Source organism: Chlamydotis macqueenii, chromosome 26 (genome assembly GCF_036417535.1).
Source record: "Chlamydotis macqueenii isolate bChlMac1 chromosome 26, bChlMac1.mat, whole genome shotgun sequence".
In the NCBI taxonomy this organism is placed as follows: Eukaryota; Metazoa; Chordata; class Aves; order Otidiformes; family Otididae; genus Chlamydotis; species Chlamydotis macqueenii.
In genome coordinates this window covers 6,076,963-6,092,330 of record NC_141581.1, presented here as the reverse complement: position 1 = coordinate 6,092,330, position 15,368 = coordinate 6,076,963, and the positions used below count along the sequence as shown (strand labels likewise).

The window sequence follows — 15,368 nt, the reverse complement described above, 5'->3', positions numbered from 1 at the left end:
AGCGGGAAAAGGAGCAGGAGCAGAGAGAGAGTGAGGAAGAGGAAGGAAATCTAAAGAACAGGAGACGAAAGAAACCAGTGAGAGAGAGAACTGTAGGAAAAACAATAAAAAGCACAGAGGGGAAAAGGGGCAGAGTGGGAGAAAGAGCAGATGATGGAGGGGCTGGTGGGCTGCGAGGTCGGGGAGGGGCGATGGGGCAGGAGGGGGGCAGGTGAGCGGGACGCAGAGCGTGGCGGATGCAGGGCCGGTACCCACGGGAGGATGCGCGAGGCTCCGGATCACGCCGAGCCTCAGCCCCTCTGAGGCTGGGACGGGGGGTGGCAGCGGTGGCGGTGGCATCCCTGCCAAGCTGGAGGGACCCGAAGGTCCACAGCCACACGAGCATCCCCGTATCCCGTATCCCGTTAGCCAGCGGCCCGGCTGAGGAGCCCGGCCCGGTGGAGCGGGTGAGCGGCACCCACGGCGGGCAGAGCTGTAAATCTCCCGCGTGGTGCGGGCGCTGCCGAAAGCTTTCCGGCAGGATTTATCTCGCCTTCCTGCTTTCCCCGCCTGCCCCCAGCGCCACGTGGATTCGCCGCGGCCAGGGCAGGCCAGCGAGGATGCTGCCTTTTGTCTCCCGCACCCGCTCGGCCGCGGCTCTCCGGCTCGGCTCCACCTCGGCCCCTTCCCCGCCGGTCACAACTTCCTTCCCACCCCTGTGGTGGAAGAAAAGGGACAAACCTCCTCTGGTTTGTGGTTCTTTCTTGATTTGAGAGGTGAACGGGTGTTGAGGCGCAGCTGCGGCGCCAGGGCAGGGGGGAAGGAGACGCCCCGGCAGCCGAGCCCGGCGCTGGCCGGTCCCAGGGGTTTCGCCTCCCCGAGCCCCCGCCTGATGCCCACCTCAGCTCGCTGCTGCTCCTTGTTCCTCACAGTCCTGACCAGCCACTTCCACTACTTCTGTGCAAAAAAAAAAAAAATTAACACAAATGCAAGTGATGGATGCGCTGGTGGGAGCTGTGCGCTGGGGGGGAGAGAGGGGGAAAAAGGGGAGGGGGACGGAGAGCGCTTAAAAATTACAGCAGGACTTAGCAGGAGGCTAAGCTGCTGTTGCTGCCCGTTAGCGTCCGCCTGCTTATCTGCCACCGGATCCTCGCGGCACCTCTCCGTCCAGCCGGATCCCGCCGTCTGTGCCTGCCTCATTATCTGTTCGCGTGGCAAAGCCCCCGGCAGCCGCCCTGAGACCACCTCAGCGCCCCTCGCCCTTACCGACCGGCCGGCAAAACCCCGCCCGCGTGCCGCACGGAAACAACGCGCTACGGCGGGCGGGGACGGCTCCGCGAGGCTGCGGGGCGCGGATGCGGCTGGCAGCGCCGCGGGAAAGCAGGCCAGCGCTGAGGGTTGCGTGGCAGGGGTTGTCTGTGGGGTGTTGATGGCATAGGGGTGTGCACGTGCACACCGTGGTGTCTGTGCGTGCCACGCTGCACGTGTGTGCCACGCTGCACGTGTGTGCCACGCCGCACGCTCTCGCCGCTCACCGGCGCTCCATCTCGCCCGCAGGAAACACAACCGGAGGCCTCGGCGAGCGCGGGCACCGCCGTGCCGTGCCATGGGCAGCTCCGGCGCCGGCGGCTCTTTGTGCCCGCGCCGCCGCGTGGGATTTCTTTGTTCGCGGCGCTGGGCAGGTTCCCCCTCCCCGCCTGCCCGCGGGTCCCGGCCGCCCAGGAGCAAATCAGCGGTGTTTGCATATTCAGAGCAGGTGGGGGCCCATATGCCTGAGATGCTCCAGACAAAATTAGCCACCATAATCATCATCAAGCGTGCCGCGGCGCTGGGGGAGGGAGGGCCCGGCAGACAAGGCTGATAATTACGAAGCCCAGCATGTGCGCGGCGGTTTTTGCCACAATTATGCCGAGCTCAGCAAGCCGGCAGCGATGCTCGTTCCAGCCACTCTCCGTCGCTCGCCCGCAGCTCGCTCCCGGGGGCCGCGCCTGCGCCCGCCTTCCTGCAGCCGCCCTTGGGAGGGGAGCACGGGGCCGGCGAGGGGCCGCGCTTGGACCCTGTCTGATGGGGCCGGCCCTTCAAGTGGCTCGGCGGCAGCCGTTGGGTGGGCATCGCCCTGAGCGAGCCCTGGGGAAGGGAAGGGGAAAGGGAAGGGGCTGCGAGCGCGTGGGGCTGACGGGAGATGCCCTGCGGCGTGGCGGGGAGCAGCCCCCGCGCCGTGGCCTCAGGAAGGGGCTGCGCAGAGACGGCTCGGCGTCAAGCATGGGCAGAACGCTCCACCGCGCCTTCCCGCCTGCATCCGGAGGAAGAGGAAGGAAATAAATGGGTTTCCTCAGGGAGGGGTGCTGGGGATGCACGTGTTTCCTGGTGCGATGGGGACAGGGGGGTCCGAGGTCGTCGGTCCACCAATAGATCGGCCGTAAGGGAGCTCAGCGTGCGTGGGATTCACGGCTCTGCTCTCCCTCCTCCTCCTCCTCCTCTTCCTCCTCTCTCCTGTGAGGTGTTTGAGGTCAGCCCCGGGGAAAACTCTGCCTGAAGCTCTGCACTGCCCGCAGCTCCGGGGTCAAATGGCCCCAAAGGAGGGTTTTCCATGCTGGGGGGGTTGTGGACGTACACGGCGTCCCAGCACAGTTCTGCCCGTTGCCTCCCAGCTCCATGAACAGAAGGAAGCGACAAACCGGCGCGGGAACACCCATCGGCACGGGAACGCCCGTCGGCGCTGGATCGCAGCGCTCCGTGCCAGGATCAGCTGGGGGCTGGTTTGCTCCCAACTGGAGGATTTGTCAGAAGATGACGGCAAAGCTGGGAAGGGACCAGCTTGATCCGTTTATCCTGGGGCGTCTCCCACAGTCCGGTGAAACAGCCCAAAACGCGGGTTGTGCAGGGCAGGGCAGCGCGCGCCTCTGGGGATGGCGCGTGGGAGCAGCTCCGCGTCACGGGGGGGGATTTAGGGGCCCCGGGGATCCGACCTGGCTGTTGGAGGAGCCGCGGGTGTCGGTCCCGGGGTGTGCGGCGTGTCGTTTGGGGATTTGCTGGCTCCTCTCTGGGCCGGTTTCCCCCCAAGAAGGGGAGGAGGACGTGAGCCTCAGTGGTTCCCATCACCCACACCGAGCGGCTCCCGCTCCCGTCCGTGCGGAAACAGCAGCGGGAGCATCCGACTCGAACGCCCGATGCCTGTGTGGCCGGAGCATCCGGAAACAGCGGGAACAGCCCGCATGGTCACAACTTCCCACCCACAGAGACACACTGCTGCGGCCCTGCGTTCGGCAGAGTTTGGGATAACTCCGCGGGATCCCGGATCCACACCCGCTCCCTCCTTGCCCTGAATCACTGCTCAGGGAGAAGTGACCCTTTGTCAGGATTTTCCAAACCCCAGCAAACCAGGTCATCGCTGCGCCCTGCGCTTTCACCGATCCTCCTCTTTCTTCCCCCAAAGCTGAGGTTCCCCCGGTCGATCCCTTCCCGAACCAGCACCTTTGCATAAATCTCCGCCTTTGGAGCCCAGGATGCCGAAGGAGCTTCCCCGGAACTTCGACAGGCTGGGGGCAGACCCCGAAACCCGCACACCTGCGGGTACTGGGGCTGCACCCGTCTGCAGCGTCTCCAGCAAAAGGATCTTAAAATATTTGCTGCTGGAGCTTTGGAAAGGAGCTCTCGGTTGTTTTAGTTGCTGGAGGAACTGGACGGTGAGCAGAAACACGGTGAAATAAATCAGCGCCGCGCTCTCACTGCCTCTTCCTCTGGTTTGGGAGCGGGGTGGCTGCGCAGGGCTTGGGAAAAGCCAGAAAATTCCCCCACTTATTTGCTTTTAAACAGGCTTTTTTTTTAAGGGGAAAAAATAAAAAATCAACCCAGAAACCAACTCCAGGGCTGTGAGCGGTACCCAGACGAAGGCGGGGCGCGTTGCTCACGCGCGGGAGCCATCGGAGGGGCAGGGTTTTCGCTCCGCACCCCGCGGGGCTGAGGGGCGGCAGCTCCCCGGGCCATAAATCCCTGGATTCCCGGATCGCACCGGCCTGGCTGCTATTGAGATGCAGGGAGCGGGGGAGAAGGTGACCGCCAACTCCATAAATATTATTGGGGGCGACGGGGCTGCGCGGGGCTGGCGGGCGCAGACAAAGCGCCCATTGAGCTGTCGGCGGAGGCGCGACGGCCCAGCTGCCGCGGGGAGCCGGGACGGGGGTCAAGGTCAGAGGTGGCCCCTGCCTGGATTATTTCCCACCCCCCCTCCCCAGCCCCTTTCCTCACGCCCGTAAAATGGATAACGTCACCCGGGCATCGCCGGCTCGGCGTGCCCACGGAGTGTGCTGGGAGAAGCGGGTGCTGATGGCAGCAATCGCCTCGGTGCTGCGGGAGGGGAAACCGAGGCAGGGGCAGGAGCCCAGCGCTGCACCCGCTGCGACGCTGCCTGTATCCCTCGGGAACCCCTCCGTGAGTCCGTCGAATAACGTCTGTGCCTAAAGGGCCGCAGACCTGGCATCCCAGCTCCGTGCTGGAGCAGCCCCAGCACCACGCCAGCGCCAGCGGGGAGCGCGTACCCGCCCCAAATCACCCAGCACCCCTGCCCTGTGCCCGGTCCCCCCCCGTGCCGGGGGTTTCTCCCTGTGGATGGACAACTGGCGCTGGCAGCCCCCACCGGCCCCATCCACCCCCAGGAGCGAGGGCTCAGTCCTGCTGCCCCGTAAACTTGGATTTTTAGGATATTTAGTTCCTGTTAAGCAATCCCTTAGCGACGCTGGTTTCCATGGCAAGGAGCAGAGAACCGCCACGCCGACGCTGAGCTTTGCCACGAACCCTAATTCAGCCCGTTCGATGTGGGGGCTGCCCCGCGGCCGGGTCCCCAGCACCCCCGGGGGCCACCCGCCCCGGGACGGACACAGAGTGGGGTTTCCTGGGGTTTTCCCTCCTCCGCGGCATCCAGAGCCTCTTCTTGCAGAAAAAGCGGGGCTCAGGACACACTGCGCACCCCAAAAAAGTTGGTCCCCGTCCCCTGCAAGCCCTGGGTGAGCGGGGGCCGGCACCACACGGTGAGAGCTGCCCTTCCAGCAGCCTCGCTGTCCCAAAGGGGCGTGTGGGCCACGGAAAAAATTGGGAATCCTGTGGAAAATCCAAGCGGAAAGGGTGTTTTTTACTTTTCAAAAAATCCCAGCGGCGTTCTGTGCTGCGCTTGGCACTTTCAAAGAAATGGGTTTAATTCTGCTGCCTCCGTCCTCAGCAGAATTAACTCCACTTGGGAGCGACAGCAGGCTCCCGGGACAGACCTTCCGCAGGGACGTTCCCTCCAGGAATCGCCCAGGGTCCCCATTTTCCACCCCAGAGCCCCAGACCAGCGTTCCCGCGGGTGCGAGACCCCGCAGACCTGGCCTTGCTGGCTCTGCCCGCCTCCACCTCCCCGGGCGGAGAGGGGAACTCTCCCTCCTCGCCGCGCTTTCATTTCGCTGCAGCGATAACCAATTCTGGCAGCGGCTGCTGCCCTGAAGGAGCCTTAAAACCTCCCAAATCCGACAGCCAAAAATAGCCACCGCTCCGCTTGCTCCCGAGCGTTCGCTAGCCCGGATTTATTTACCCTCGTTATTCGAATCTGTCGCGCGCTTTGAATCCCAGATCCTGAGCAGGGCGAGTGGAGCTCGGAGGTCCCGTGGGCCGAATTCCTCGGCGGGAGCGTTGGGCAGTGCGAATGGCTGGTGGCGTCCCCATCGCCCGCCTCCGCCCCGCACCAGTGCTCCGGGTCCGCAGCCCCTCGGTGCAGACACGGAAGCCCCCGCCGCACCCCTGCTCCTTCCAGCCCCGCCGCTGTCCCGCGCCCGGGCGCCAGCACGCGGCTTTGGAGCGCCAGCGGGCGAAATGGGGATTGTTGGTGTAGAAGGACGCGGGTCAGGAGTCCGCAGGGCAAACTCCACTCCGGGACGATCGCGGCAAATCCTGTGGATTTTCTTCCCGCCCCGTCTCTCCCTCCTGACAGCATTCCGGGCCGCCCGACGCCAACTCTGGGCTCGCTGTCACTCTGGTTTGGAAGTTTTGCTGTCATCAGGAGCTGGAGACGAGGGGCCGAGCGTACCCAGACGCCGTGGTTATCGTGGAGGAGAACCGGCTCCGGCGGGAGCAATCTCGGGGCTGAGGAAGGGATGAAGGCAGAGGAACGGGAAGCAGCAGCCTGGAAACTCCCCCAGCTCGGGACCAGCACCTCTGGCTGGGCGCGCGCTGGGCTGGGCTCAAACCCCTCCCGGAGCTGGGACTGGGGGGATGGAGGGCAGCAAGGGGGGATGCAGGGAGAGGAAGGTGCCCCCCATCCTCCTCCTCCCCCAAAACAGGCTCAGCGCGCCGCCTCAGAGCCCTGGCGAGGGATCGGGGCCCAGCGAGGCGGCGCGGCGCGGCGCGGGGATTTGTGCCGTGCAGCTCTCGTCAGCGCCGCTTTCGCACCCCGTAAAGCCCCGCCGAGGGCTGAGCGCGAAGGGAGAGCACAACAATGCCCCGACCGGACAATTAACGAGCAAAATCGGGCTCGGGCCCTGCAAAGCTGCGGAAGGGAGAGGGGGGAGGAGGGGTGCAGCCCTGGGGCGGAGGGGGAAGATGCAGGAGGAGACTGGAATTTGGGGAGGGGTGCGTGCATTGCGCCTGTGATGCTGCGGCATGCGCTGCGTGCACAGCTAACGTCGTGTCCGTCCGTCCACAGGCGGCTGCCCAGCAGCGTGACGGGGGCTTTGCGGGACCCCCCGCCAGCGACCGGCAGCGAGGAGGCTGTGAGCGAAGGGGGGGCACCGTGCACCCCGGGACGGCGTGAGGGGCAGCCTGTTCCCAGGGGACCCGCTGCGAAGCGCAGCTCTCAGGTGAGCGTTTTTTGGAGCAGCTGCTGGGAGTGGGGCGGGAGGTGGGGACCCCGCGAGGCCCGCGGCAGCACCCAGATCCCCGCAGAGCCCCCACTGCTCTGGGGGCGTCACCTTAAAGGTTTCGCATGAGTTTTGCAGGACACAACCCCCTCTCCTATCCAAGTGGAGCTCTTCTCCCTGCTCCATGCCAGCAGCGTGGGTTTTCCTGCTCCTGCTGTCCCAGGAGGACACCAGTCGCTTAAATACACCATGGCCCCAAAATCCTGCCTGTCCCCGCTGCCCGACCCCAGCAGAAACGTCCCCACGTGCCTGGCGGGATGGGGACTGCAGTTGTAGGGATGGAAGGAATTATTTGGGCACGGTCACGTCCCGGCCATCCTGCTGGGACCTGGCCCCAGTTCTCAGCGGGCTGGGACAGGACTCACACCAGTTTCTCCCATTAACAGGTGAGGCGAGCGGACGCCGCGGGGCTGGAGGAAAGCCGAGGCTGGGCGCGAGGCGTGGGCAGGAGCCAGGGTGCACGCACCACGAGACGACGTCCCGGGAAGCCGGAGGGACACAGAGCCGCTGCCGCCCAGCCCGAGGCGTCGGGAGGACGAGGTCTGCGGCTCCGCAGAGGAGAAAAAAAAAAAAATCACACGCATTAAAGGTGCTGGAGCTCCAGCCGCGCCGCAGCCTGGTCTCCCTTGCGCCACTGGGGTGGCCCGGATGGGTGGGCGGGTGGGACAGACTGGGGAAATGGGGACCCGCAAACACCCAGCCAACACCATCAGCGCCCCGGGCGCTGACTGGGCACTCTGGCCCCAGCTGGTGCGGCTGCTCCCGCACCTCGCTCAGCCCCGCAGCCCCCGTTTTTCTGTCTTTAAGTCAAATTTCAAGGGAAAACCAGAACGTGGAGCCCCGCAGCCCCGGGAGCAGACGGGGCCGTCGCACAGCGTCACTGCGAAGGTTGGTGACTCCGGTTGCTCGCTCGGCGTCGGAGCTGCGGAGCCGGCGCCACATCCAGCCGGGGCCGCGGGGTGCCACCCGTGTTTCTGGTGACCGGTTAAACACCGGTGGGTGACGCGGGGCTGGGACGGCTCCCCTGCGAACGCATCGGAAGGACGTCCTCGCCAGAATCCCTGCCTCCCAACCCCACCCAGCACGCGCTCGCCCGCCGCCGCCGGCGACCCAGACGCCCAAATATTGAGCCATCCGCGAAATTATCCCAGGGAGAGGGGCCGGGGAGCCGGAGCGGGGTGGAAGGAGCGTGGCAGTTTGTTATGCTAACCGAGGGGCTCCGTCGGGGGACGTGTCGGAGAGGTCTGAAGAGCAAGGAGTTCACAGGCCCTCTCCTTTTGTCATGCTAAAAGTGCAACACAGAAAATATATACAGGCAGCTGCTCAATGGAGCGTGAAATACAAGTGATTTCTCCGGGAGCCCTGGGTAATGCGATGCAGCCCGGACAATGCCCGCCGCCGCCGGCTTTGTGCAAAAATGGGAAACTTCTGCGGGGGGAACGGGCACAGATTGGCTCCCGGCCCGCCAGCTGCCCCGGCGTCATCCGGAGATGGAAAGTCCCCGAGCTGGTCCCCGGTGCCGGTGGGATCCCCCGGCTGCGGGATGGCTGGGAGCAGGGTTGCCCGGGGATCGGCTCCGGTGGGCACCGCGTGGCAGCCGAGCCCCGGCCCATGGAGGAAACATGCTCCCAGCGCGTTCGGGGAAGCACTGGGCCTGGCACCCCCTCACTGGGCGCGGGACGGGGACCCCGTTAATTCGATGACTTCACAGCAGCACCGTGGCGGCAGCTCCCTTTGCTGATGCTAATTCGGGCATCCCGGCAGGAGCGGTGTAAAATCAGCCCTCAAAGGGGCTTTTGTGTCCCAGGGGAGCGCAGCCGGGCTGGGGGTGCTCCGAGCATCCATCTTCCACCTTTCCCTCCTATTTTGTGTCTCAGCGGAGCTGAAAGCCGACGCCATGGGGGCTGCGAGGACGCGGGGGCCCCGCGTTCGTTCCAGAGGGGAGCAGCCACCCGCTCGTGCAGCCCCAGAGGCTGATGCTGCGCCCCGGTGCGAGGCCCGGGCGTTTTGGGGGGCCTGGGGGGGCCGGGACATGGCCAGCAAAGGTGATGTAGCTGGTTGCTGCCTCGGGCCGCGGCTCGGCTTGCAGCCAGGGGCACCCGGCAGCCAGGACTGGGCTGCTTTGGGGGAGCTGGGGGGATTTTTTGGCATCACAGCCCCCGAGCTCTCCCCGCCACCTGCGGAGGGGCTGCTCGGCTCCTGGCCAAAGCCGGCACGGGGGGCACACCGGGGGCTGTGGGCCCAGGCCGCCTGGGGAGGTCCGGGGGGGTGGGATGTGGCACCCCCAGAGCCTGGGTACCCCAACCCGCGGGGGATGCTGGGGTGGAAGCGACATCTAGCGGGAAATGCATCCGGTTGCCTGGGAGATCGATATCCATGGCAACCCCTCGGGGCCACCAGCACCCAGCCTGGACCAGGGGCACCCACCAGCACCCACGGAGACCCCGGGTCAGGGTGAGCGGGTGGTCCTCGCACGGCAGGGCTGTCACAGGCCCAGGCTCTGATGAAACGCCTGCAGACCCCCGCCGTGACCCAGACGCTGGCACTGCTGTGGGCCCTGAGGTCCTGTGCCCACCGGCAGCTGGGACGAGCTGCACCCCGCGGGCTCTGCCCCGGCCTCGTCTGCCTTCAGCTCCTCCAGCGCGCAAGGGGAGATGCAGCCGGGCAGCAGCGGGGGAATAAGTGCAGGAAAGAGCCCGTTCATCCCACAAGGAAGACGTGGGCAAAAGGACACGGCAGGCAAGATGGTTACAGCCTGCCCCACGGCATCGCTGCTCTGGGGGGCACCGGGGAGGGAAGGTCCCAGCTCAGCCAGCCCCGGGTCCAGGGCAGAGGCGGACAGGGAGGCCACGGCGATCGAGCTGCCACTGCCCCAACCTCTGTGCCCTCCTTTGCCCCACAGAATACAGCGCCCGGGGGCTGCGTGCAGGGATGGGGATCGCAGAGCCGCAGCCGTTCAGGTGCAAATACACAGCCACTCGTGCGCGCATACACACACAGGGGGTGCAGGCATACACACCCGTGTGATTTAGTTTGTATACACACACGCAGTCGCTGCTGGGGCCGTGCCGCTGCCCCGCACGGCGCGGCCGGGGCTCGAACCCGCGACCCACGGTCTGCGCGGGGACCACAGCTCCCAGGAGGCAGCGCCCGCGGAACCGGGCACGGCGGAGGGCCCGCCCCAGCCCAGCGCCGCCTCTCCATTGGTCGAGAAGCTGCCAATCAACGGGAAACAGGCAGCGGATTGGCCGGCGGGAGGAGGCGGTGGCGGGCAGGCTTCCTGCGGCCGCCTTTGCGCTGACCCCGGCATGGTGAGTGCGGGCCGGGGGTGCAGCCCCCCCCCGGGGGGGCACAGCCGGGCTGTCCCGGGGGGTGCATGCCCAAATGTACACGCCCGAGGGGTGCTTTTCCCCGGGGGTGCTTTCCCCGGGGGCGTGCACACCCAAATGTGCGTGCCCGGGGGGGTGCATGCCTGGGAGGGGGGGGTACATGCCCGGGGTGTCCCAGGGGTTGCATGCCCGGGGGGGTGCATGCCTGGGAGGGGGGGGTACATGCCCGGGGTGTCCCAGGGGTTGCATGCCCGGGGGGGTGCATGTCTGGGAGGGGGGGGTACATGCCCGGGGTGTCCCAGGAGTTGCATGCCCGGGGGGGTGCATGCCTGGGAGGGGGGGGTACATGCCCGGGGTGTCCCAGGGGTTGCATGCCCGGGGGGTGCTTGCCTCGGGTGGGGGGTGCGTGCCTAAATGTGCGTGCCCGGGGTGTCTCGGGGTGTCGCACGCCCGGGGCGGGGGGGGCGTGCATGGCCGGGCTGTCCCACGGCAGGGAACAGGGCCGGGGGCAAGCAGGCAGCCCCGGCGCTGCAGGCTGGTGTGTGTGTGGGGAGGGGGGGGCTCCCCAGCTGGGGTGCCGGGACCGACCCCCGGGGTGCCCCGCGCAGGCGGTGATGGGGGTGCAGCTGGTGGTGAGCCTGCTGGCAGCCAGCCTCCTGCAGAAGATGGCCCCGCACTGCTCCTTCGCCCGCTGGCTGCTCTGCAACGGCAGGTACGTGGCCCGTCCCTGCCCGCTGCGGCCCGGGGGGCGGCGGGGACCCCGGCACCGCTGACCCCCGCCCGCTCCCTTCCAGCCTGCACCGCTACAAGCACCCCTCGGACGAGGAGCTCTGCGCCCTGGCAGGCAAGCAGCGCCCCAAGGCCAAGCGGGACAGGTCGGCTCGGCTCCGGCGGGCAGGGGGGTCTCAAAACAATAAATATTTTGGGTTTGGTGCCACCGGCAGTCATCCCGGCGTGCTGCGGGACCCTTCCGGGGTGGGGGTGTGCCAGCACCACGCATGAGGCTTTCGGCACCGGGGGATGCGGGGGACGAGCCGGCTCTTCGCCTGCCATCCCGAGCCCAGGTTTCCCTTGCAGGAGGGTGAACGGCGTGACAGACGACAAGCCCCTCTCCGTGCCCCGGGACATCGACCTCCGCCTGGACGCCACCCCCATCACCGCCGTGGATGCTCTCGGTAACCCCCCCGTGCACCCACCGCTCCCTCTGCACGCAGGAGCCGGCGTCGCCCTGGACGCGGGACCCTCGGCCACGCCCGGGACCCCCCGCGGGTCCCCGCGGGACGGTGACGCGTCCCTCTGTTGCACCAGTGCTGCGTTATTTCCTGGAGTACCAGTGGTTCGTGGATTTTGCCGTCTGCTCCACCGCCGTGTACGTCTTCACCGAGGGCTACTACTGCCTGGCGGACCCCCGGAAGGAGACGAACATCGGGGTGCTCTGGTGCCTGCTGACTGTTTTCTTCTCCGTGTATCCTCCTGCTGACTTTCGGGGTGCGACTGCGGCCACCCGCCGGGTCCAGGCTGCGGGCGGGCGGGAGGGGAACCCCGCCATGCTTGGTTTTTCCCCGTTAAAAGCCAGCTGAGGTGGAAAACCTAGATTTATGGATTTATAAACCGCTCGCTGACGCGCTGCAGAAGCGCCTAACGAGGTCCTTCCCCGCAGAGGTGTCAGTGGCCTAACGACGCGGAAGCTTTCTGGTGTGCTAATGAGCAGAGGGGGTCCCACTGGCATTTGGAGGGTGTCGCAAAGCCCCCCCGCTTTCCTTGACGGCCGCCCCTCACCCGCAGCAAGGTCTTCTTCATGGTGATGCGCCATTACTTCCGCTCGGAGGAGGGGGGCGAGCGCTCCGTCTGCCTCACCTTCGCCTTCTTCTTCCTCCTCCTCGCCATGGTGGCCCTGGTCATCCGTGAGGACTACCTGGAGTTCGGCCTCGAGCCCGGTGGGTGAGGGGGGACGGGGAGAGGCGGGCAGGGAGGTGGTCCCTGGGGGCCACAGGCACCCTGCTCACGGGGGGTCGCTCCCCGCAGGGCTGGCCGGCGTCAGCAGCAACCTGGAGAGCGTCCTGAAGCAGCGGGGCTGGGAGTGGATGTGAGTTGGCGGTAGGGCGGGGAGGGATGTGGGGTTTTGGGGAGGTTTCGTGGAAGTCTGGGCTGGGAACCCCTCTGGGACTCACGGGGATGGGGCCAACCTGTCCCCCTCCCCGCGCTACCTTCTCTCTCTGCAGGGTGCCCCTCGCCAAGCTGGTCTTCAAGCTGGGGCTGGTGGCCCTGTGCTCCTTCCTGGGGGCCTGCCTGACCTTCCCGGGCCTGCGCCTGGCCCAGACGCACCGCGACGCTCTCCGCATGGCGGCCGACAAGCCCCTGACCCAGTTGGGTGAAGCCTGTGGGTGGGGAAGGAGGGGAGGGGGTCGGCGCTGGCGTTTGGGGCACCGGGACCCCCGCCCTTGGCCGCAGGGCGGTGAGGTTTGGTGGTAGGAGGGGGTCACGGGGGCGTGGGTGAGGACTGGTCCTGAAAAAGGATGGAGGGAGTGGCGAGCGCCAGGCTGCGTGGGGGTGTCTGACGGCTCCGCCGCAGGGTCCTGCTCCACACGAGTTTCCTGGCGCCCGTCCTCGTGGTGGTGATGTGGATCAAGCCCATCTCGCGGGACTTCCTGCTCCACGCGCCCCTGGGCAAGCAGACGCTGCAGATGTAAGTGGGGCGCCGGCAGCGGGCCCGACTCTGTGTCCCGGCATCCTTGCTCTGAGGGGAAACTGAGGCGCGGGCACACCAGTCTGCCTCCTCCAACACCAGTACCGCCTCATCCTCCCCACCGCCACCACCTCTCCCATCAGACGCCCTCTGCGGGGCGTGGGGGGGTTCTGGACCCCGCGATCTTCCCGACAGCCCCCTCCTCTTGCCCCAGCATGTCGGACTCTGCCTACAACACCGCGCGCCTCTGGGCCATCGTTGGCCTCTGCCTGCTGCGCCTGGCCGTCACCCGCCATCATCTCCAGGCCTACCTGGGCCTGGCCGAGCGCTGGGTGGAGCAGATGAGGAAGGAAGCCGGGCGCATCGCCGTCCTGGAGATCCAGCGCAAGGTCCGGGCGCGGGAGCTGGGGTGGGAGCGGGGCTCTGGGCGCGGCCGCCAGCCTCCTGCTGATCCCCGCTGCCCGCAGATCACGAGGATTTACTGCTACGTCTCGGTGGTCAGCCTGCAGTACCTGGGCCCCGTCATCCTCACCCTCCACTGCACTCTGCTCCTCAAGACGCTGGGTAAGGAGGCGGCGGGGGGACGCGGGGGCTCGGGAGGGGCAGGATGAGACCTGGCAGCCGTCGTCGAGCCATCGGCTTCCCAGGCGTCCCCAGGCTCTCAGGACACGGTTTGCGGTCGGCGTGAAGCTAATGCTCGCGGCGAGCGTGCTGGGACTCAGCCACCGGCACCTCCGTAGCACGGGGACAGGGCGGCAGCGCGGGGACTGGCCCCTGCAGACCCGTCCCCTCTGTCCCACAGGGCACCACTCGTGGGGGCTGTACCCGGAGCCCCCTCCCCTCCCTCCAGCAGCGACTGCAGCACTGCCGCGTGCCAGCGGCGAGGATGGGGAGGACGTGCGTGCCGCCGTGGAGCAGATCACGGGCGTCTTGGGCAGCGTCTTCACCCCCCTCTTCTTCCGCGGACTCTTCGCCTTCCTCACCTGGTGGGTGGCCGCCTGCCAGGTGGTCACCAGCCTCTTCGGCCTCTACTTCCACCAGTACCTGGCAGCCTCCTGACTGGGAGGAGCTGGGATGTGCCTCAGGGCACCGTCGATGCCCGGCTGCTGGTCCCCTCGCTCCTGCCTCGGCTGGTTTCCACCTTTGCACGTACCCGTGGCACACGTGGACGCGCGCGTGGGGACATCTCTGCCAGCAGCTCTCGGCACGACGGGTTTTATGCATCCGGGCCGGCGTGGGCATCGCCTGCTCCTGCCGCCGATCACCACCGTGCCTCCTCTGGCCCTGCCGCCGCTCTGGACCACGTCCCGCCAGCCCCGCTTCCCCTTCGCAGCCCTGCGCAGTGACGGGGGAGCCAAAGCCCCGCAGCCGGGTTTGCTGCTGCCCAAGGCTCTGCTGCGGCGTTTTTCTCGAGGGCGGTGGCTCCCGCCGGCCCCGGGCGCAGAAGACTCGTGGGGATTGCCCTTGCGAGGTGGAGACCTCGCAGCCAGGCTGGAGCCACAGCCTGCGTGGCCAGCACAGACTTTGGGGTTTGCTCTGCCTGGCGTTCGCCTCCGCCGGCTGAGGGCGAGTGTGTTTCGTAGGGTCGCAGCTCTGGCCAGCCGGGCTGGAGCTCCTTGGGGTCGCCCCTCTGCTTCGTGTGAAATCCTCGAGCCCTGCAGCCTCGGCTGCTGGCTGGTTTAGAAATAAAGAAGTAACGCGGAGTCTGTTGGCCGGGCTGAAAGCTGCTGCTTTTGTTTGCGCTTTGCAGCCCCGAAGCCCCCCAGGCAGGGCAGGGCGTCCCGTGGTGCAGGAGCAGCCCCTCTTGGGCAGGGGGGCAAGGAGCAAAGCCCCCGTACGCATTATTGCGGCGAGGGGAAGAGGCTGAGCGCTTGAACAAACCCCACCGCCTGGCCCCATCGTGCTGGGGGAGCCCCCCTCACGTTCACGCCATCACAGCCCGACCCCGTGGCACCGGGCGGGTAATGCACAGCTCAGCCCGGCAGCGGCCGCGGGGGACGGCCGGGGTACGCGGCCCCTCGTCCATCTCTGCTGAGCTCTTCCCCAGCGCACGGTGGGTGCTGGTCCAGCTGCGTGAAAAAGGATTAACAGGTCTGGGCTGCCCGGAGAAGGGAGAGGGGCTCTGATCCTGTTTGACGGCCTTGTAATGGTCTTAATTCCCGCTTGCCAAGGGCCGAGATCAGGCGGCTGCCCGTTGCCAGGCGTTAACGGGGCTGATCCGGACAGCCCTCCTCTGCCTGGGTCCGCAGTGCCCAACCTTCGGACGCAGCAAAAGCCCTTTTGAGAAAAACGATGGGGAAATTCCCCTCCAGCAAACAGCTGGGGACACCGGAGCCCAGAGCAGCACCGTTAACCAGCGCGGGGCCGGGAGGAGTTTGGCTCCAGCAGCACCGGCACCAGGACGCGGGTGGAAAGGTGCAAGGAAAATGCGATTTCCCCAGGGCCAGGATGCAGAGGGACTTGTTCCAGCCCGCGCCGTCCCATTAA

The 15,368-nt window shown here is 66.9% G+C and overlaps 2 protein-coding genes across 8 annotated transcripts in view; both read left to right on the top strand.

Moving 5' to 3' along the window:
• Positions 1 to 7,469, top strand: part of LOC147597605 (uncharacterized) — a 30,958-nt gene extending 23,489 nt beyond the window's left edge. For 4 of the 6 annotated variants that reach the window (XR_015261188.1, XR_015261190.1, XM_086767600.1 and 1 more), the window contains 2 exons: positions 6,653 to 6,806; positions 7,253 to 7,469. Coding sequence is in view for 2 of the 6 variants with exons in the window: in XM_086767600.1 (XP_086623726.1) it covers positions 6,653 to 6,760 (108 nt within the window). In the remaining 4 variants the exon portion in view is untranslated. Of the gene's footprint in view, positions 1 to 3,921; positions 4,032 to 5,887; positions 6,050 to 6,652; positions 6,807 to 7,252 lie in introns of those variants that run through there. The other 2 variants (XR_015261191.1, XR_015261189.1) reach the window with 2 other exon arrangements.
• A 2,676-nt stretch (positions 7,470 to 10,145) lies between these two features.
• Positions 10,146 to 14,085, top strand: TMEM161A (transmembrane protein 161A). 2 transcript variants are annotated; one of them, XM_086767588.1, is made up of 12 exons: positions 10,146 to 10,177; positions 10,804 to 10,907; positions 10,990 to 11,070; positions 11,273 to 11,370; positions 11,504 to 11,660; positions 11,981 to 12,132; positions 12,221 to 12,281; positions 12,418 to 12,561; positions 12,768 to 12,881; positions 13,096 to 13,270; positions 13,349 to 13,445; positions 13,735 to 14,085. In XM_086767588.1, exons 1-12 carry the CDS (start codon positions 10,175 to 10,177, stop codon positions 13,938 to 13,940), a joined length of 1,392 nt encoding a protein of 463 aa, XP_086623714.1. In that variant the 5' UTR covers positions 10,146 to 10,174; the 3' UTR covers positions 13,941 to 14,085. The 2 variants fall into 2 exon arrangements, with proteins under 2 accessions (XP_086623714.1, XP_086623713.1); XM_086767587.1 differs by having other exon boundaries at positions 13,684 to 14,085.
• The last annotated feature ends 1,283 nt before the right edge of the window (positions 14,086 to 15,368 follow it).

Bases quoted from the DNA above. Each gene is read 5' to 3' on its own strand.
- TMEM161A (XM_086767587.1), top strand. The intron at 11,661-11,980 runs GTATCCTCCTGC...CCTCACCCGCAG, and splicing joins CTGACTGTTTTCTTCTCCGT to CAAGGTCTTCTTCATGGTGA. The intron at 12,133-12,220 runs GTGGGTGAGGGG...CGCTCCCCGCAG, and splicing joins GGAGTTCGGCCTCGAGCCCG to GGCTGGCCGGCGTCAGCAGC.